Genomic DNA, 22,145 nt, shown 5'->3' with positions numbered 1-22,145 from the left:
ACCGCAACCTCCGCCTCCTGGGTTCAGGCAATTCTCCTGCCTCAGCCTCCTGAGTAGCTGGGATTACAGGCACACGCCACCATGTCTAGCTGATTTTTTGTATTTTTAGCAGAGACGGGGTTTCGCCATGTTGACCAGGATGGTCTCGATCTCTTGACCTCGTGATCCACCCGCCTCGGCCTCCCAAAGTGCTGGGACTACAGGCGTGAGTCACAGCGCAGGGCCCTGACATTGTTTACAAGGGCTGTCCACGGAACGTGACGCTCAGTGATACTCCAGTCGGAACTACTACTCCCAGAATGCACTACGGCTCCTGGGACGTGCGGGCGGGGGGGCTGGGAACGTAGCAGGCGTAACCCTGTCGTCTGCTGCCATTGGAGGAGAGCTCCCACTCCCAAGAGGCCACGCGTAGGCGGGGCGCCTCACGCGGAAGTCAGCGGCTTCCGGTCCCAGCCTCTGGAAGCGGGCAGTTGGCGACCTTCCGCTGACCCGCGCCCCCTCAGAAGGTGCCCGGACAGGTAAATGGAGTGGGGCGCGCTCTGTGGGAGGCGGGGACACAACTGCGAAGGGAGGGCGGAGGTGTCGACGGAAAGGTGCTGGGGTGGAGTGACTAGGCAGTGCAAGGGTGACTTGGGCTTCTCCGGTGTACACAGTACCGGTTGTCGGGCAGGTCCGGTTTCGGCGAGGTGCGTCTTTTGCCGCTGGAAAGGCTTCGCGTTAAAAACAGTATCAGAACGCGTCACTGAAGCTGCCGTTACGGGGGGGGGGGAATGTTAATTTTCTCTCAGTTTGCATTCTACGAGACCTTTCTGTAGCATTTAAATCTGTTGAGATCCACCGAGTCTTTCAGAAACTCTCTACGTCCTTATTCGATGACGTCACTTTCCTATTCGATGACGTCACTTTCTGCTTCACCTACTTCTGGCTGTTTATGCTCCTTCGTGGGTTCCTAGCCCCTTATTCGCCCTTCCTCCGCTGCTTATGGACAGTCCACCTCTTCCTCTGTTCAGCTGGGAACTATGTCTCCGCCTAGACCTGTTTCCTCAGCTTCAGACCTGTTTGGTGTTTTCATTAATGGCCAATGTTTGTCAAATTCTGACCACGTGCTGGCGTCTTTGGTAAATGCTTTACATCTGCCTCTCCCATAACTTTCATCATCAGCTTTCTTCATTCTTCCTCATTAATTGCTTTCAACTACCTGTATCTCCATTCTCCCTCCCTTGATCCCAGAGATACAGTCATGTTTGGGATATTAATTCCCTTTGAATACTTGTGGCTGAGAACAGATCCATTCGTATGTTTAACAAATATTTGTTGAGTGGCTGATCTATGCATGACACTCTTTATTTTATTTTATTTTTTTAAAACGGGGTTTCACCATGTTGGTCAGGCTGGTCTTGAACTCCCAACCTCAGGTGATCCGCCCGCCTTGGCCTCCAAAGTACTTGGATTACAGGCGTGAGCCACTACGCCCAGCTACTTGACACTCATTTTAAGTGCAGGGGACACAGCTGTAAACAAGACTTCAGTTGCTACTTTCAGGAACTTACATGTTTGTGTCTAGAAGGGAAAACAAATAGGATTATGTTTGTTTATTATTGGCTAATGTGAAATAAAACAGGTGGTTGACTTGAAAGGGTGGGATCCTATCCTAAGAAAGTCAGAGGGATTGGATTGGGTCTCAGAGCATCGTCCAGAAAGAATAGTTGTAATACCAACAGGAATAATGTTGATCTGTAACATGACTTTTCATAAACACCTCTCCTTTTGCTCTTTCTAAGCAGTGTTTATTCTTCATTTTTCTGTCTCCTCCAAGGTCATTGCATCATGGTTTATCTGTAGTTACTTTATTTCTTCTAAGATCCAGAGGGAAGACTTGGGGATTGGATTACTGTTAGCTGAACTGCTTTATCTTACTTAGAAAGGTAATTTGGTTATGAAAATATTATTCTTACCAGGTCCTTCTGAATATAAAGTTATCTACCATTTATAGTATATTTAAAACTAAAATATGCTCAATGTTCACTTATTTATTACAAATACTTGAGGGAATGTTAACCGCTAGGCACCGTGCTGAGCACTGGGAAAGTAGGGTAAAATAGACACTTTGGCCTCTCTTCCAAGGAGAAACAATCCTAACAGTATACTGAGGAAATTCCTAAGGCATAGGCTGACACCTGCATTCCTGTTATTTGTCCAAGGTGAGATCATCACAAAGCATTAAGAAATTTCCTGAGCAATTGTGGACATTCTTATTCACTTATTACACTTTATCGCGTTTATTTATATCTATCTGTCTTCCTCAAGTATACCATGGCTCCCTCAAGTATAGGAGTCCCTTCGTCCTCAACTTTATACTTCCAGTGTCTACTTTGGCTAGCATATAGTAAGCCCTCAGTACATATGTGTTGAACTGAAATAGAAAAACTCCCTATTTGATCAAATTTAAATGACGTGATTTATACAAAACCTTTTCTATATAAGGCCATCAGTTGTATTCCTCTCTCTTCTCATTCACCAAAGGTGGACCATTCCATCTCATCAGGCTAGATTATGTACCTTCTTTACCTTGTTCTCACCTCTTTGCCGTCTCTTGTTTCATCCGTTCGTCCTAAAATGATCTCCCATCTCTTCCCAAGCACCTTCTGTACTGCCTTACTTGAGTGGGCCAGTTAATTTAATGGTCTGCTCATGAAACAAGAATGGAAAAAATTTATTTCCTTTGTATATTTCCTATGAAGCATTCTGCCAATGAACTGTTGCAAGAATTAACATAATAAATCATCCTGCAGTAATATAAATAATGATACAGAATACTTAAAAAAAAAATTTTACATTCACTATCACTATGTGCCAGGTAGTGAGTTAATTCTACTACTTTATTTGAATAGTTGTATAACCTCTGTTCATACAGCATGTTTTGGTATCATTTGGTTTCTACTTGGTAGAAACACATTTTTGAGTATTATTTCCTCCTTAGTCTGAGATAATTTAAGTGGTGATGTTATTCTGCCACATTGTCATTTTCAGGATGTAAGATAAAAGCCTCAATTGTTAAAGTCTTATTCCATACAGATATCTTTCAATTGTAAATCATTGCTGCAAAAGACAAATTTTGTCTTTATAACTTATTTAAAACAACAGCAGTATAAGAGTGCTTGAGTCATGACTGTCATGAATTTAGGATGTGCCAACCTAAGATCAGCCAGATGCTTCTAAGATGTAAACATTAAGCATTGTCATTTTAGGTGATTTATTGACATCTATTGCTTTATAGACAGGAATACAAGTGCAGCACTGAATTGTGTCCCATTGCTCATGTATAAGATCTATATGTAGATGATCCAGAATATTCTTATACATTTTTCAGTGTTATCAAAATGCAAATGCACAATTAAAAGATTTCTCAAAACACCTGGACTTGGCCCTTCCTCTTACTCGGTTACCTGAAACTCTCTTCAACCTCTATTTGAAGATATTTCCTCTGAGGAGGAGCACTTTCATCATTGCTGTTACTATTTTATTATCAAATGGTTTTATACAGGCAATTCCTTACTTACAAATGGGTATATTCTGCAAGTACCATTGTAAGCTTATTGTTTGGAACGTTGGATGCATTTTTTTCTATAAATAATGCTCTCCATGACATTTATGTTGTTATACCAACCAGTATCATTTTATTATTAGTGGACCTCAAGACCTTCCCCACAATTTACAATAATTCCTCTATTTAAAAACTGCATTTATAATTCTAATTTGAATTCCCTTATAGCATTTTTTTTTTTTTTGGAGTCCCAGCAACTGGAATTAATATATCCTTCCGGCCGGGCATGGTGGCTCATGCCTGTAATCCAAGCACTTTGGAGGCCAAGGCAGGCAGATTACCTGAAGTCAAGAGTTCAAGACCAGCCTGACCAACACGGTGAAACCCTGTCTTTAAAAATTAAAAATAAAAAATAAAAAAATAAAAATATCCTTCTTTTAGTACCTTAACATAGTACAAGCAGGCTTTTCTAACTCCAAGCTGCTGTGGGTGACCCTTCTAGCCCTTAGCTCTAAGGACAGTCCTCCAATATTAACAAGGAAAAAGAAGGGATAGAGGTTTCAGAGAGGGAGGCAAATTGGGTGACCTGAGTATCTGGAGAGGGAAGAGTAGGATTTATTTGGGATGAACAGTGAGTTTCTAAAATGGAGATTTGTATTGCTTGTCAGCCTTTTGGCTAAGATCAGGTGTAGTATCTGTTCTTAGCAGTTTAAAATGGGGGTTTATTGTTAGTTTGTGTCTTCCAATTATAAACTGTATTTATAATTCTCATTTGAATTCCCTTATAGCATTTTTTTTTGGAATCCCAACAACTAGAACAAAAATATCCTTTCTTTAGTACCTTAACACAGTAGAAATAGGCTTTTCTACCTGCAAGCTATTGTGGGTGACTTCTAGCCCTTAGCTCTAAGGACAGTCCTCCAATATGAGCAAGGAAAAAGAGGGGATAGAGGTTTTAGAGAGGGAGGCAAGTTGGGTGATATGAGTTCCTAGTTATATTTGGAATAATGTGCTCCCTGCTCTAGGTGACTGTACTTTATATAAACTGAAAAACTGTTGTCACATTCCCTCTGAGTCCTCTCTTTTTCATGTTACCTTATCTCTAATTCCTCCAGCCAGTCGACAGATGACACAGTCTCAATGTCTCTCACTCACATTGTCTCCCTTTTGTTCAGTCATTAAATATTCTACCCAGAATTGAAATCAGTTTCATGCATGTTCTAACCAGCACAGAGAGTAATGGCACTAGTACTTAAATAGGTCAGGACACCCTATTTCTTAATGTACTTTGAGATTATGTAAGCCTTTTTAGGCAATATCTCATACTGTTGGTTCATAATGAACTTACGTTGAAATGCTAGATCTTCTTGTATTAATTGCCAAGCTCAGTTTTCTTCTTGAACCTTCTTCAAAATACAAATGCAGAATTAAAAGATTTCTCAAAACACCTGGACTTGGCCTTTCCTCTTACTCAGTTACCTGAAACTCTCTTCAGCCTCTATTTGAAGATGTTTCCTCTGAGGAGGAGCACTTTCATCATTGCTGTTACTATTTTATTATCAAATGGTTTTATACAGGCAATTCCTATGTAACAACAACATTTATGTTGTTATACCAACTAGTATCATTTTATTAACTTTTAATTTAGTGGACCTGAAGACCTTTTCCACTGCAAGCTGTGTTGCAGTCCTAACCCGTGGTACCTGTGAATGGGAGCTTATTTAGAAGTAGGATCTTTGCAGATGTAATTAAGATGTAATTGAAAATGAGGTCATACTGGAGTAGAGTGGGCCCTTGATCCAGTATGACTGGGGTCCATATAAAGGAAGAGAAGAGACACAGAGAGAATGCTATGTGAAGACACAGATACAGAGAACACCATGTAACTACAGAGGTAAAGATCGAAGTGCTGCACCTCCAAGCCAAGAAATGCCAAGGATTGCCAGCAAACTCTCAGAAGCTAGAAAGAGATAAGGAAGGATTCTCCCCTACAGGTTTCAGAGGGAACATGGCCCTGCCAGCACCTTGATTTTGGACTTTTAACCCTCAGAACTGGGAGGCGATACATTTTGTTGTTTTAAGCAACCAAGTTTTTGGTACTTTATTACAGCAGTTACAAGAAACTAATACAGGATTCTTAGCAGGAATGAAGTAAAATTGGAATGATGGCTGTGGGACCAAGTGAGAAGTGAATAGGCGAACAAAAAGGAACAGTGTTGATATAGGGCTTTCCTTTATATTGCATTATCTTTTTCTTCCCTTCTCTCTCTAGTTTATCTTCCCATTCTTTTTCTTCTTGAGTCTTATCTTTATATAGCACTTTATGGTTTATTAGACATTTACATACTGCTAATAATTAGCAGGGCCAGGTTTTCCAACTTGAAGTGCAGTGTTCATTGTGCTGCAGTTATTTTGTTATTCCAGTAGTCATCAAGACGTTATGGATTCTATGACAAGACACAATGAGGGCAGGTAAGACTTCATAGGTGGGGCTGGGCACGGTGGCTCACGCCTGTAATCCTAGCACTTTGGGAGGCCGAGGTGGGTGGATCACCTGAGGTCAGGAGTTCAAGACCAGCTTGGCCATCATGGTGAAACCCCATCTTTTTTTTTTTTAAAAAAAAAAAAAAAAAAAAAGACTTCATAGGTGGGATTTTTAGCAGTATAGGAGAGAGGAAGGAATTCCTATTAGTGACATCTGGAAGGAAATTAAAGTTTCTGTTGCTTCGTACCCACTGTTTAACAGTCATTTTTAAGTTGGGGACTGCTTTTATGGAACAAAACACTATTTACCTATAACTTATATCCATTGTTCCTAGTTGTATTTGGAATAATGTGCTGTCTCTTCAAGGTGACTGTACTTTATATAAACTCGAAAACTGTTGTCACATTCCAAGTCGTCTCTTTTTCATGTTACATGTCTCTAGTTCCTCCATCCAGTTGTCAAATGACACAATCTCCATGTCTCTCACCCGTATTTTCTCCCTTTAGTCCAGTCGTTAAATATTCTACCCAGAATTGAATTCAGTATTTCATGTGTTCTCACCAGTACAGAGTGTAATGTTACTAGTGCTTAAACTGGTAGGACACCGTATTTCTTAATGTACTTTGAGATGATGTAAGCATTTGTAAGCAATATCTCATACTGTTGGTTCATAATGAACTTACAGTCCACTAAAACACTAGATCTTTTTGTATTAATTGTTGCCAAGTTCAGTTTTCTTCTTGAACCTGCACTGGGGCTGAGGCTGCTATTTTTTCATCTCTGTATTTCAGGGAGCATATGATTTCTTATATCTGTTTCTCTTTGTGTTCGTTCCTCACTACTGTATGTCTCTTTGACCCTAAGTAATGACCTCCTTCCTTGTTATAAAATGTCACTGGTTGTTTTACAGTCTTCATTCTCTTTCCTTTCAACTTCTGGGCCACCACACTTCTGGGTTTCCCATTTGGTCCTCCTCAGTCTTTATATTCCTTTCCCTCAACTGTTGGTTGTGTTTTGGGTTTTATCTGTGGCACTATTCTTTTTTTTTTTTTTTTTTTTTTTTCCTGTATGCAATGTATCTTCAGCAAATAAATCATGTTTAAAATGGCAGATCTAACTGAGCTCATCTGGAAATAAAAGGACACAGAATCAGTCCCGGAGGAGAGTCAACATTTAGAGGTCAGGTGGAGGAGGAAGAGTCAGCAAGAAGACTGAAAGAGCAGCCAAAGATGTATGTAGGAGCATTTCAAGGAGGGTTGGTCAGCAGTGTTGACTGTTCCTGAGAGGTCAAGTAAGGTAAGAATAGAGAAGCAACCACTGTATTTTGCAACATAGAGGCTGTTGGTGACCTTAGGAAGCATGATTTTTTGGAGTGTTAAGCGCAAAAGCCAGGTTATAGTAAGTAGAAGAGTTAAAAGGAGGCAGATGAGCAGAGATAATGTGTAAGTAACAATGCTTTGAAGAAACAGAACAGGGCCAGCACTTTGGGAGGCCAAGGCAGGTGGATCTCTGAAACCCAGGAGTTCAATACCAGCCTGGGTGACATGGTGAAACCCTGGCTCTACAAAAAAAAAAATACAAAAAAATAGCCAAGCGTGGTGGCACACACCTGTAGTCCTAGATACTTCAGAGACTGAGGTAGGAGGATCGCTTGAGCCAGAGAAATGGAGGCTACTGTGAGCTGAGATCACACCACTGCACTCTAACCTGGAGCTTGGGCAACAGAGCAAGACCTGGTCTCAAAAAAAAAAAAGAAGAACAGTAGGATCCTTAGTTAGGAAGGCTTTCGTATCAAGGGAAATAAGGTATAAGACAGCAATTTGGAAACTATAACTTGTTACGTATGTGTAAGGAGAATTCTAGAAAGATGATCAGGATCACAACCCTGGGGAACAACTTCATTTAGACAGTAGAAATGTGTGCTGTTGTTCCATGCTGATATTCCAATAAGGAATCTGCACATTCGCTGATCTCAAGCAGTTTATAATTTGCTATTGTGTTTCATACTGCCTAGGTTTAAATTGGAGCTCCACACTTACTAGCTCTGTAATTTGGGGGAAATTTATTAAGTCGTCTCAGTTTTCTCATCTATAACAGAAGTATAATAGTGTATAATCTCATTGAGTTGTTAGTTTTAAATGGATTAATAATTATAAAGTAATTAAGATGGTACCTAGCACGTAGTAAACAATAAATATAGGCTATTATTGTTAATAGTTATCTTTGTGAATCTAGAGTCTTCTGTTGAACTATTTCTCTAGAATAAATTTTCAAGATGGAATTACTACATTAAAGAATGAAGACATCTTTGTGTCCCTTTGCTTTTCAAAAGGGTGATACCTGTTTGTGCTGTAATAATTTGTAAATGGAGTCTATCAATGGGGTGTGTGTGTGTGTGTGTGTGTGTGTGTGTTTTGTATGTCTCTATATGTATGCATACAAGCATGCCTTAGGTTGTAAGTTTTGTATAAAACTTTCACCTTCTTGTTAAGCCTGGTCTTCAGTTGGTTGTTAAGTTTCATGTTACAGTACCTTGTTAGATACTATCTCCAGGTAGATGTTTATAAATGACATTAAGTTACTTTCGAAAGATTATGTCAAATAAATATTCTAAATCTGTGTCTTTTTCCTTTTGATAGACTGAAGCCATGGCCATTCTTTTTGCTGTTGTTGCCAGGGGGACCACTATCCTTGCCAAACATGCTTGGTGTGGAGGAAACTTCCTGGAGGTGACAGAGCAGATTCTGGCTAAGATACCTTCTGAAAATAACAAACTAACATACTCACATGGCAAGTGAGTCCTGTTCTGGATGTGGTATGGAATGAAAGAAAGGAATTCTATTATTGTAATCAGAATGGTAGAAAAGTAGAAAACAAGCTTCTAGGTACATAATTTGAATAAGCTGACAGAATAGTAAATTCGCCAGCTTAGAAAATATTTGGTTTTATTGCTTAGAGATATACCTTGTAATTATTTTATTCTATTATTGAAGTGTTATTATTTTATTTTGAAGAAAGATATGGAAATGTTAAATGTAAAAATGACTTTTCTCTAGAGCTCTATGATATGTGAAATGATTCAGACAAGATAGATAATGTTTCTTTGTTTATTCTTTCAGTAAATATTTACTGAGCACTTAACTATTGCCAGGTACTTTGCTTGGTGCTGGGGATATAACAAGAAATGTAATATTCGCCCTCATAAGGGTTATAGCTTAATGAGGGTAGACAGTCAAATCCACGAGGTCAAGGGTATGAGGGTGGGAAGTAGTACATAGGAAGATGGTATTCCAAGTAGAAGGAACAGCAGGTAGAGAAGTATGGAACTTCATATTTAGGGGACTGCAGACTGTTCTCTGTGACTGGTGCCTAGGATGGTGAAAATAAAGCTAGAGAGATGGGTAGAAGAAAAGTCGTGTAGGGCCTTGTAGGCCATATTAAGAATTTGGACTTTACCCTATGAGCAGTGGGAAGGCGTTGAAGGTTTTCAGTCAGGTCATGACATGGTCTGGTTTGTTTGTATTTATTTATTTATTTAGTTAGTTATTTATTTTGAGACAGAGTCTTACTCTGTCACCCAGGCTGAAGTGCAGTGGTGTGATCTCAGCTCACTGACACCTCCATCTCCCAGGTTCAGATGATTCTCGTGCCTTAGCCTCCTGAATAGCTGGGATTATAGGTGTGCACCACCATGCCCAGCTAATTTTTTTGTTTTTTTAGTAGAGACAGGGTTTCACCATGTTGGCCAGGCTGATCTCGAGCTCCTGACCTTAGATGATCCGCCTGCCTTGGCCTCCCAAAACGTTGTGATTACAGGTATGAGCCACTGCTCCCAGCCCACAGTTAGGTTTTGCTTTAGAAAGATCATGCTGGTGGCTTATTAGAGAGAGCATAGATGGGAAATCTTAGTAATTAGTTTTTAAAAGTGCCTCCACCTTAGCTGGGTGTGGTGGCAGGCGCCTGTATTCCCAGCTACTTGAGAGGTTGAGGTAGAAGAATCACTTGAACCCAGGAGGCGTAGGTTGCAGTGATCCTTGACCGTGCCGTTGCACACCAGCCTGGGTGGCACAGCAAGACTCTGTCTCAAAAACAAGGAAAAAAGTGCCTCAACCTTACCCATTGACACTTAAAAATCTTTTGTTTCTTATCCCAGCCTTACTTCCTTAGTTTTCTTTATAGAAGGAGGTCCTTATTACTTTCTATGGCTAACCCTTTATACAGTTTAAGATCCACTCTAAGCTACTGTGAGAGAGACCCAAAATACAGTATTTTTTTTTTTTTTTTTTTTTGAGATGGAGTTTCGCTCTTCTTACCCAGGCTGGAGTGCAATGGCGCGATCTCGGCTCACCGCAACCTCCGTCTCCTGGGTTCAGGCAATTCTCCTGCCTCAGCCTTCTGAGTAGCTGGGATTACAGGCATGCGCCACCATGCCAGAGATGAGTGGTTTGGGATGTTGGGGTGACTGCCATTTCCAATTCCCAAATTCCCAGAGCAATTAGCATCTTCCATCTCTGGCCAAGGCAGCTCCTTTGGTGCTTGTTATGTCCCAGTGTTTGTCTAATAATTTTAAAGGCAGGGCCCAGAAGTGGCCTGATATTTTATTGTTGAGAAGTTTCCACTTACATCTTATTGTTCTCTATGCAGTCATTTAGACATCCTAACTAGAAGGGAGGCCAGGAATTGTCATCTCTGGCTTTGTAGTCGTAGGCTCAACTAAAACTCTGTTACTCTGGAGGAAGTTACAGGATATCAGAGGATGAGTTGCAGTCGCTGGTGTACTCTTCTGGCCACCCAGACATAGAATATGCCTATTCTCTGAGGAGGTAGCTCCAAAGACCTATGTAGTCACTGTGTTTGGCTCCAAGTCCAGCATGTCTAGGTGGTACACAGTTCTCTCCATCAGGCCCTGGTGTGGCTCCTGTGGTCCACTGACCATAAACTAAAAAGCAAGTCATATGTTTTCCCTGCTGTCCCAGCCTCACCCAGTAGACAATGGGGGAGATAAGAAAAGGATCATCTCAATGAGAGTTACAAATTCCCATTAGGAAAAGGGAGAAATGAGAAACATGTAGAAGTCATTGCTTTCAAGTGATGATCAAGTAATTAGTGCCCCACGCAATTTCAAAGTCTCCCTGTTCTGACTGGGGAGTGATTCTGCTTTCTTGGAGGAACTCCCTCACCTTGTTTCCCTGACTCCTGGCTTTGCTCTCCAGGTAGTTCCTCCTTTTTGGCCACATCTATAATAGGAATTAGAGAGCATATCATCTTTGGGAATTGTACACATTTTGTAGTCCTCTTCCTGCCAGCATAGATTCTTAGGCCTAGAGGTTAGGGGTTAAATAATCCCAGCCTTTTATGATTTTGGCTTTATACTTTCTCTAAAAATATATTAGACTTACAATCTGTGTGTTTCTAGGCAGTTCCTGGGAAAATGTCCAGGGAAAGCACGCACATGCAGTCCTTTTAGAAGCAAGACTGGGAAATAGGGCATATATCTTCCACTCATCTATTATGAGCCAGAATTTAGTCACAGCCATATCTGACCTTAAGGGAGGCTACAATACATAATACAATTAAAATGCAGTTATAGGGGCCGGGCGCGGTGGCTCATGCCTGTAATCCCAGCACTTTGGGAGGCTGAGGCAGGTGGATCACGAGGTCAAGAGATCGAGACCATCCTGGTCAACATGGTGAAACCCCGTGTCTACTAAAAATACAAAAAATTAGCTGGGCATGGTGGCGCGTGCCTGTAATCCTAGCTATTCGGGAGGCTGAGGCAGGAGAATTGCTTGAACCCAGGAGGCGTAGGTTGTGGTGAGCCGAGATTGCACCATTGCACGCCAGTCTGGGTAACAAGAGTGAAACTCCGTCTCAAAAAAAAAAAAATGCAGTTATAGCAGAAGGAGATGTTATCTGTCTTCCATGCCTCTCTCCCTGTGTCCTTACCTAGTGCCCCGCCTCTGTCTTCTGAAATGAGACTCCATCATCACCAAGATGCTTTTTTCTTCTTTTTAACCTTCTTCCCTATAATCATTTTTTATCCCAGTAAAAAATACCTTATTACTGTATACTAAAGTAATTAATTCCATTTTATTGTATATTAAACACTTTTCCCCCTTGAAATCTGTTCATCTTGCTATTCCTATCTTTAATAGCATCACTGGCCACTTGACTGGCTAAGCCTAAAACTTCAGAATCATACTTCTTCACCAAATCCTTGCCATTCTTATACAAGAAGTGTTTCAATTAAGTTCCTCTCCTCTACCCCAACTTTTACAGTGTTAGTTCAGGTCTTTATTACTTCTCATTTCTTATAGCACCCTCCTAACTGTTCTTCCTGCTTTTAGTTACTCCCGCCTTAAGTCTGTATTTCACATCCCTTTGATGATACTTTCTTGCCTAAAATCCACTGCTTTTAGAATAAATCAAACTCATACTTCACCATTTTGTACATTCCTGACCTTTCTGTTCTTATCTCTATAAGACTCTGCAGTTCTCTCGTCTGTGTTATTTTGGGCTTTGGTACTTTTTCTTTTTCATGCTTTTGTTGTCTTCTAGGAATGCTGTTCTCTTCCTAAGCCTCCTTGTAAACTTTTGCTCACTTTACAGGCCCCAAACAAAATACTTTATTAATTTATACTTTAATGCCTCTAAAAGGGCAATTCCGATTATGTTCCTTCCTTCAACAGATACTCTCTGCCCTCAGGGTAAAATTTCTTAACGGGACTTGGAAGATTCCTCAAGACCTGCCACTTTTTCCTTCTCTGGCCTCATCTTTCACTGTTTTAGTCCTCAGTTTTGCTTTCTAGCCATACTGAGCCATTTGCAGTTCAATGCTAGGTTCTTTCTGTCTTCCTAGCCTTTACAGTAGCTGTTACCTTTTACTGGAATATATTTATCTACCTGATTTTTTAAAAATAATCTCACATTGTACTCCTGATGTTTCCTTTTCCAGAAACCCTTGAACACTAAGACTGGGTCAGGTACCCCAATCTGACACTCTTTTTATATGTCTACGTAGCATCTAGTTTGTTCATATTGTAACACTTATCACATTGTAGTAGTAGTAGTAGTAGTAGTAGTAGTAGTAGTAGTAGTAGTAGTATTTGAGATGGAGTTTCACTCTCGTTGCCCAGGCTGGAGTGCAATGGCACGATATCAGCTCACTGCAACCTCCACCTCCCTGGTTCAAGCGATTCTCCTGCCTCAGCCTCCCAAGTAGCTGGGATGACAGCGAGCATCACCATACCTGGCTAATTTTTGTATTTTTAGTAGAGATGGGGTTTCACCATGTTGGCCAGGCTGGTCTCGAACTCCTGACCTCAGGTGATCTGCCCGCCTTGGCCTTCCCAAAGTGCTGGGATACAGGTGTGAGCCACCATGCCTGGCTTCTCTCTGTATTATAATTGAAATGATTATTTGTCTCTGTCTCCTGACTGTAGGCTTCTTGATGGCAGGGATTATACATTGTTACCTTTTGTGGCATGTGCACTGAGTGACTCACAAGTCTGGTTTAGGAGAAATACATTTTATGGGGAAAGGGATGACTTTCATTTTGGGCATGTCATGTTTAAGCTATCTGTGGTATGTCCAGTTGGCTATGTCTAGTAGACAGTAGCGTAGGTAGTCCTGGAGCTCAGGATTTAGGTAAGATCGAGACTTGGGAATTATTAGCATTAATTGTGATAGCTGAAAACAAACAACCAAGCATAAAAGTGGATGCTGCTCTCCAGGGAGTAAGTGTGAAAAAAAGCAGGAGCCTAAGGAAGCTAGAAAACATTAGTGTAGAGGGAAGGAGACTATGATATAAACCAGGTATATTAGCCTACTTGGGCTGCTGTAACAAAATAGAGTGACGGGCTTAAACAACAGATACCTTGTTTCTCACAGTTCTGGAGACTGGGTGAGGTGCCAGCTGATTCAGTTCCTGATGAGGGCCTTCTTCCTGGCTGGCAGATGGCCACCTTCTTGCTGTGTCCTCAGGTGGTAGAAAGAGAGTGATCTCTTTCTTCCTGTTTTTTAAAGCCACTGATCCCATCATGAGGGCCCCACCCTCATGACCTCATCTAACCTTAAATGTCTCCCAAAGGCCTTGTCTCCAAATATAGTCACACCGTAACATACGATTTTTGAAAGGACACAGTTCAGTCTATAGCACCAGGCAAGCCTGATGTCAAGAAATCTAGTGAAGAGAAAACACTTTCCAAAAGGAAGTGGTCAACACTCATGTTTCAGACTAAGCTACTGAATATGGCAATGTGGAAGTCATTGGTGGAAATGGTGCAAATAGTTTTAAAATATTAGAGGAAAAGATTTTGCCTGAGTTCCTATATCTTCTTATAATTCATGTCAGGCCTCTATGTGAACATTAATTTAATTCAACAGGTACCCCTATCTATCTATCCACTTGCCCAGGGTACAAATCTGGGAGGCAAAATTGAGTTAACCTGTCTCATGCCAGTCACCAAGTTCTATAAATGCTACCTCCTATCTCTCTTCTCTGTTCCTTTTTCTTTATTACCCATTCTACTTTCGTTTATTTCCCTCCTCATTTCTTACCCGGTAGGTATACTGTAGTAGTCTCCTGTCTAGTCCTCCTCTGAGTCAGTGCTCCACACTCTAGCCAATGTGTCCTTTTTAAAGTGCAAATCTGATCACAGCCTCCCTAGGCTAAAACCTTCAGATACTTGTTCATTATTCTTAGGACAATGCAGAGTGTGGTTTATAAAGTCTTGTATGACCTGATTGTTGCTTACTTCTCCAGCCTCGTCTATCCAAATAATTTACTTTTTCTATGTGAACCAATTTTACTTTCCTAAATCTGTTTCACACTCTTTTCTCTCTAGGCCCTTATGCTTGCTGCTCCTCTCTGGAAAAAGTCTTTGCTTACTTAACTTTTTTTTTTTTGAAACAGGTTCTCACTTTGTTACCCAGGCTGGAGTGCAGTGGCACAATCTCAGCTTAGTACAGCATCAACCTCCTGGGTTCAAATGATCCTCCTGCCTCAGCCTCCCAAGTAGCTGGGTCTATAGGTGTGTGCCACCACACCTGGCTAATTTTTCTATTTTTGTAGAGATGAGGTTTTGCCATGTTGCCCAGGCTGGTCTTGAACTCCTGAGCTCAAGCGATCTGCCTGCCTCAGTCTCCCAAAGTGCTAGGATTACAGGTATGAGCCACCATGCCTGACCTTTGACTCACTCTTTACCTTGCCTTCTGTTACTCTTCAGGTCCTTAATCAGACGTCACTTGTTGCAGGAAATCTTTCTGGTTACCCTTTGGCAAATCTTCATTTCATGCCTCATCTATTAATATGTCCCCAGAGTACCATGTACCCTGCTTTTAACTTTCCTGCCATACTGTTTGCCATGCCGCACTGTAATTCCTTGCACTATGACCCCTGTGAAGACTGGGACTTGGTGGTTTTCACTTATTTGTATCCTGAGCATCCAGCACAGTAACTAACTCAAAGTAGATACTTAAATGTTGAGAATTTGGTAGAAAAGATGTTTGCTTTAAGTACTTAGGAAAAAGCAAAGAAAACCATATGGCCTGTTGGGGGGGTATTCTTAATTACATGTTCCTCCTAAGATGTCATCTCTTGTTCATGCCTTAGGAGTCCAATTATGCTTTTGCAGCTATTGTTGTAATGGGTAATACACATGCTGTTGTGCTATGAAGCCAGAATAGAGATCTTCTTTTTATTTCTTATTTACTCCTATCAGTTTGACTTGAAAGAAACAGGTATATTGGGAAGGGGAAGAGGGAGAATAGACTGTATCCATAAATGATATGGCAACATTGGCAATACTGAACTTGCTTATACATAGATAGAAGATAGAAGTAAAAGTGATGTTGCTTATAACCACAGTAAGTTTTATATCTTTTATTCTACAGTTATTTGTTTCATTACATCTGCCAAGACAGGATTGTATATCTTTGTATCACTGATGATGTAAGTAACTTGAAGACATATTGCTGTTTAACTATGTGTACTGTTAATATAGTCAGTTCTTAATTATCTATACCAGGGGTCCCCAACCCCCAGACTGTAGACCGGTACGGGTCTGTAGCCTGTTAGGAACCAGGCCACACAGCAGGAGGTAAGCGGCCTATGAGCAAGCATTACCACCTGAGCTCTGCCTCCTGTCAGATCAGCAACAGCATTAGATTCTCATATGAATGCGAACTCTGTTGCGAACTGTGCATCCAAGCGATCTAGGTTGCACACTCTTTATGAGAATCTAACTGATGCCTGATGATCTCAGATGGAACAGTTTAATCCTCAAACCATTCCCCCTCCCCCAGTCCATGGAAAAATTGTCTTCTACAAAACCGGTCCCTGGTGCCAAAAAGGTTGGGGACTGCTGATCTGTACCTATGGTGGGTAGAGGTGATGCAAACCTTACATATCTGGAATTTTTTATCTTTTGCATTTGTCATATAGAGCAGCAAATGATAAGAAAACTTGATACTGGGGTATTTGCAAATCAGCTCAATTTTGGTAAAGTTTTAGCTTCTTCCAGCTTCTACATTTATCCTATTGCGTAGTGAGAATTGTGTTCTTAATTACAATTATTTGATGTCAAAACTTCTCAAAAATTGTTTACCTGGAATATTTAACTGGACAGTGTCAGTACTCCTGTCAATAGTTAATGATTTGTTTAATGTATGTGAACTTTGGAAAAACAAAATTACAATACATTATGATCAGCTATATAAACCTGTAGTTTTACATTGGTTAGGTTTGACTATTTGTCGGCTCTCAGCCCAAAATTCTCAGTAACTTAATGATGTCATTAAGGTCCTTTCTCTTCTCTGCTTTCCTCAATATCTCCTTCTTCCCAGACAGGTTGCCATTATGGTTACACAGAGCTACATACTTACTTATTCATGTCCAAAGAAGAGGGACTATATCTTCTTGAGTGTCTTATTGTACGAATGAGGAAGCTTTTCCCAGCTGCATGCCCTCCCCTCCCCCTGCTTTCAAAGTGAACTTCCTTTCATGTCTTACTGGCTGCATGCTCATTTCTAAAGTGCCTACCGACAAGAGACATGGAATTGGCATTGTTGCCATAGATCAGCGTTCCTAATCTTTGTTGTATCACAGACTCATCACTTGTGGGACACTCCCAGAATGTTTTTATTTTCTTTTTTTTTTTTTTATTTTCCTTTTCCAGAATGGTTTTAAATGTATAAAACACACATGATTCTAACAAAACCAATTATATTGAAATATGTATAATATTCAAAATATTTTTAATACTTGATGTAATGTATATGCTTCTTTATGAACTCAGTAAGATCTAGTCATGGGTCTAAGAACTAATAATTGATGTGATGGGTGTAAACAGTATTTTGAGATATCTATAACTGTAATGGTATATGAAAAAATATTTCTGTTGGTGACAGTTACAGGTACTATTTAATATTACTCTAGTTATGAACATACTACCTATATTCAAAATTGAAATACAAGTTAATGATTGATAAAAACAATGATGTGATTTTTTTTCTATCCAAGTACAAAGGCCCCTTGAATTTGGACCATTGACCCCAATTTAAGAACCCCTGGCTTAGACTAAGCACCTTGGATGAAAGGGAAACGAATGTCAACCAGAGATCATCACAATGATTTTTATCTTTGGCTTCACAGTATTTTCTAAAAGTAGGAAAAAATCCAGCTATATGTGAAATGACTGATGTGAAAGAGCTTGGAGTAGATGAAAAAATTATGAAATCTGGGATAGATTTGAGCCTCATATATCTCGAGCTATAATTGATGTACACATACACATACATAAATAAACATATAGACATTCATTTTTTTTTCTCTCAGGCATTCTTCTAGAGAACACACATGCTTTTTGACTGGCTGGGATTAGACATGAGTATGTTACTTGATCTTTTCAAATGGACCACCACTATGAAAAACTTCAATTCGAAGTTAATGTCATTCATATTATCTGTGTGTGTGAAAGACTGTATGATTATTATGGGTTTTTTAAACATATTCTTGTGTTGGGCCTTCTAATAGATCCTATGAAATGTATGGAGGAAGTAAAACCCAATTCCTGACATTAAGAAGTTGATAACCTATATATCATTATCTTCCATTGTCAGTGACCTGTTACATCTGGACTCACTCTCAGCTCTTTGATTTACTAGTTGTTGGACATTTGGACAAGTTAGTTACTTTTTCAGAGCCATTCTTTACTTATCTTTAAGACAGGCTCAATGCTAGTTCCTCCTCATAGAATCATTGCTCAGTAAATGTTATCTGTTTTTATTGTTGTTCTTAATCACTTACATCATCTTTGTTTATTTTCTAAAGGTGAATTCTTCCTTGATCTCTTTTCAGGATTTTGAACGTTCCCGAGCCTTTAATTTTCTGAATGAGATAAAGAAGAGGTTCCAGACTACTTATGGTTCAAGAGCACAGACAGCACTTCCATATGCCATGAATAGTGAGTTCTCAAGTGTCTTGGCTGCACAGCTGGTAAGATCTTTCTCAGGTTAAGGTATTTTGATTCATATTTCATTATCTTCAAACACTGTGAATATAGGGGCCCCTGACCTGCAATATAGTTCTCTGATTGTGTTACTGTAAGTCAACATAGTAAAACTTCTCTGATTAAAAAAAAATGTAAAGGGACCATTTTAAGGTAGAAAACAGTGATATTCCCTATATTCTCTGTTAATAGTGGTTAGAGTATCTCATGATTGGAAGAACATTAAAGATCATCTAGCTCAACTAACCATCTAATGCTTAAATGTGTTCAACATGCCAAATGATCTTTTAACCTATCTACCCTTCCATGAGGCAGATTTAATTTTCCAACAACCCAAATTAATAATTTGAAACTCTCTTCACCTGTATGAATTCCTAATTGTCAGCTCAGTGAGGTTTTACATGTGTATATACCTGTGAAATACCACTATACGCAAGACAGCATTTTCATCACCCTAAAAATTCCCTCGAAAAGCCCTTACCAGTTGGTCCCCTCCCCAACACTCTGCCCCAGGCAACCACTGATCTGTTTTCTTTCACTATAAATTAGTTTTGTCTTTTATAGAACTTTCTGTAAATAGAATCATACAGTATATACTTTTTTGTGTCTTGTTTCACTCAGTGTAAGGCTTTTGATATTCTTCCATGTTGTATAAATCAGTAGTTTGTTCCCCATTTTGCTGAGTAGTAGTATATGCTTGTCCCACAATTTGTTTATCCATTCACCTGTTGCTGGATATTTGGGTTGCTTCCAGTTTTCAGCTGTCATAAATAAAGCTGCTATGAACCTCCAAGTACAAGTCTTTGTGTGGACATATGTTCTTATTTCTCTTTGATAAATACCTAGGAATGGAATTGCTAGGTCATATGGTAGGTAATGTGTAATTTTTTTAGAAAATCATATTTTTTTCCCAAAGTGGTTATACCATTTTATATTCTCACCAGTAGTTTCAGTGTGTCTGCATCCTTGCCAACACTTGTTGTGGTCTGTTTAAGTTTTTCCATTCCAGTCGATGTGTAATGGTATCTCATTGTGGTTTTAATTTATATTTTCATGATGTCAGACACCTTTCAAAATGCTTTCCTTTTATCAATGAAACTATTTGAGTATAAAGACCTAAGCTCTAGCTATGATTTTGTTGTGAGTTAAAAAAAAAAAAAAAAGATGCATTGTAATTGAATACTTTAGCTTCTCCTGTGTTTTTAATTTTCTGAGTATTACATATCTAAATTTTACACACACACACACACACACACACACAAACACACAACTTCTGGCAATAAAGTTCCTTTAAACTGGTTACTTATAAACCTTTATTATTCGAGCAGTTGGTTTGTTTCATACTCCCCACAGAGAAATGTTCGTCTATGTAAAACTATACAAAAATACCAGTGCTTAGTCAAAAGTAAAGAGTCAGCTAGAAACAAAACGTTCAAATTAATCAATTTGTCATTAGCTCCAGATCTTTGTGACCCTCTGAACGAATCTCTGCCTTTTCCTTCAGCTGTAAATTGAGATAATAATAGCATCATTTCATAGAGTTTTGGGGTGGATTAAATAATATCCCCTGTTTGAAACACTTAACACAGTAAAGTGACTGGAAGATTGTGTATTAAGCACCCTGTAATTGTTAACTATGGATAATAATTTCAAAATATGTATTTTCTGTGTCTGTCTTAGATTCTAGATCCTGTGATAAGCCAATAAAAATAGTTTATATGCTGTGATCCTAGCAGATACGAGAACAGATGTTAAGAAGCTGGGCCAGCCCCTACCTCATCATGCTCAAGAAGTGGGGAACAATTTTGCAGCATTCTTTCCTCCACTGCCTCAACTATAGTCTTCTTTTTCTCCTTTCTTCCTTGTCCGAGCACAGATTATATGTCCCCCCCACAACCTCTGCCCCACAAGTCACATATATATTTGATATAATATTTAGTTTTAATTTATTTAAAATAAGGTAATTTTTTTGGACTAATAGTTTATATGGAAGCATTTTTTATGCTGCCCATATTTTTTCTAGGTATTATAACATTTTTCCAGGGAAGTGACATATATCTTTTATATCAATAGAGACGTAGTTTTATAGCATTCCTCGGTATAAATTGTCATTCCTCTTATTTTTGTTTTCCTATCGTAAATAATGTCTGGATACCATAAGTTAAAATTTATTTTCTTATAGAAGCATCACTCCGAGAATAAGGGCCTAGACAAAGTGATGGAGACTCAAGCCCAAGTGGATGAACTGAAAGGAATTATGGTCAGAAACATAGGTATGTTTCATGGCATAATTTCATGCATGTGGGCAAAAATGATAACAGATCACTTGACTGAGGTCAAATTATTCTAGAGAAGCCGAAATAGCACTTCCTTATTCTTACCATTGGAAGTTAATTGTCAGCTGAGACTGTCAGCTGTCTGCTTGTGCAGATGATTTCTTCTTAGTATTTGCAACTGTTCTTCATTCTAAATTTATTATTTGCTTATCAAGACTAATGTTTAAGAACCTTATGATGGTTCAGCAGTTTAGAGTAATTTGGTCAGTTTTGGCTGGAGATACCCAGATAGCTGATACTATCATTAGTTAAAATATAACTTTTTGACCTTCTTAGAAAGTTTGTGGTTCTTGATTAAAAGAAATAATTGGACCAAAAAACTGTTGTATACTTCCAAAAAAAAATAAACTATGTTATAATTTCCATCTAATGGCCCAGATTCATTTTATCAGGAGCCTGTTTAGCACATTAAAATAATCCAGAAAAAATGCTTCAAGTGTATTTTCAATTGGTTTGTGCAGTGGTATTTAGATTTAGGATTCTGCTAGTTTTTTAAATTTTATTTTCTATTTATTTATTTTAAAATATATATAGAGAGAGAGATGGGGTTTCAGTATGTTGCCTAGGCTGGTCTTGAACTTCTGGCCTCAAGCCATCCTCCTGCCTTGGATTCTCAAAGTGCAAAAATTATAGATGTGAGCCACCTCACCCACCCAGTGCTAGTTTTCAAAAAGCCCTGGTTCTCACAGTGTGGTTCCTAGAGTAGCAACATCAGCATCACCTGTGAACCTCTTAGAAATGCAAATTTTCGGCCTACCCCAGACTTGCTGAGTCAGAAACTAGGGGTGGGACCCACCAATCTATTTTCAGGAGTTCTCCAGAGGATTCCAGTGCATACTTGAGTTTGAAAATAACTCTTTTAAATATATCTTCTAAGGGCAAAACTTTTACAAAATTGAATGAAAATGATTACATAATTGCTTAATAAAATGTTTAATTGAGACATTGTTAAATTTCACAAATGTCAATGTATGATCTTGAATTTACTATTTGAAGTACTTTTACATTTATTCCTAGAACAGTTACAAATCATGAAAAGACCTCTTAAAATATTTACTCTTGATCTCACCATCCTAAAGATTATTTTCTGTTTTCTTTCCTTTAAGTTTGTATCCACATGTATACATACATAGTTATAATCATAGTTTATATTCAGTTTTGTAGAGGCAATCTAGTACAGTGATCAAGATTTGGACTTCTCTGTGCCTGAGTTCGAGTCTCATTTTCCTTTCCCACCTGCTGTTAGCCCTTAAGCATCCTCTAACCCAAGT

General features: G+C 39.2%; 1 protein-coding gene and 1 pseudogene across 4 annotated transcripts in view; both read left to right on the top strand.

Annotated features, from left to right (window-relative positions):
• The first annotated feature begins 404 nt into the window (after nt 1-404).
• The window catches only part of VAMP7 (vesicle associated membrane protein 7), an 89,393-nt gene continuing 67,652 nt past the window's right edge, over nt 405-22,145 (top strand). For 2 of the 4 annotated variants that reach the window (XM_074391818.1, XM_039464114.2), the window contains exons 1-6: nt 410-518; nt 7,141-7,325; nt 8,669-8,823; nt 15,924-15,981; nt 18,388-18,525; nt 20,721-20,811. In XM_074391818.1, the coding sequence (XP_074247919.1) occupies nt 8,678-8,823; nt 15,924-15,981; nt 18,388-18,525; nt 20,721-20,811 (433 nt within the window). In that variant the 5' untranslated portion in view covers nt 410-518; nt 7,141-7,325; nt 8,669-8,677. Of the gene's footprint in view, nt 519-7,140; nt 7,326-8,668; nt 8,824-15,923; nt 15,982-18,387; nt 18,526-20,720; nt 20,812-22,145 lie in introns of all 4 variants that reach the window. The other 2 variants (XM_074391816.1, XM_074391817.1) reach the window with 2 other exon arrangements.
• Nucleotides 4,201-4,376, top strand: LOC120361980 (U2 spliceosomal RNA; annotated as a pseudogene).

The sequence above is a fragment of the Saimiri boliviensis genome, chromosome X (genome assembly GCF_048565385.1).
Source record: "Saimiri boliviensis isolate mSaiBol1 chromosome X, mSaiBol1.pri, whole genome shotgun sequence".
Classification (NCBI taxonomy): domain Eukaryota; kingdom Metazoa; phylum Chordata; class Mammalia; order Primates; family Cebidae; genus Saimiri; species Saimiri boliviensis.
The sequence above is the reverse complement of the archived record's forward strand: the minus strand, read 5'-3'. Positions and strand labels throughout refer to the sequence as shown.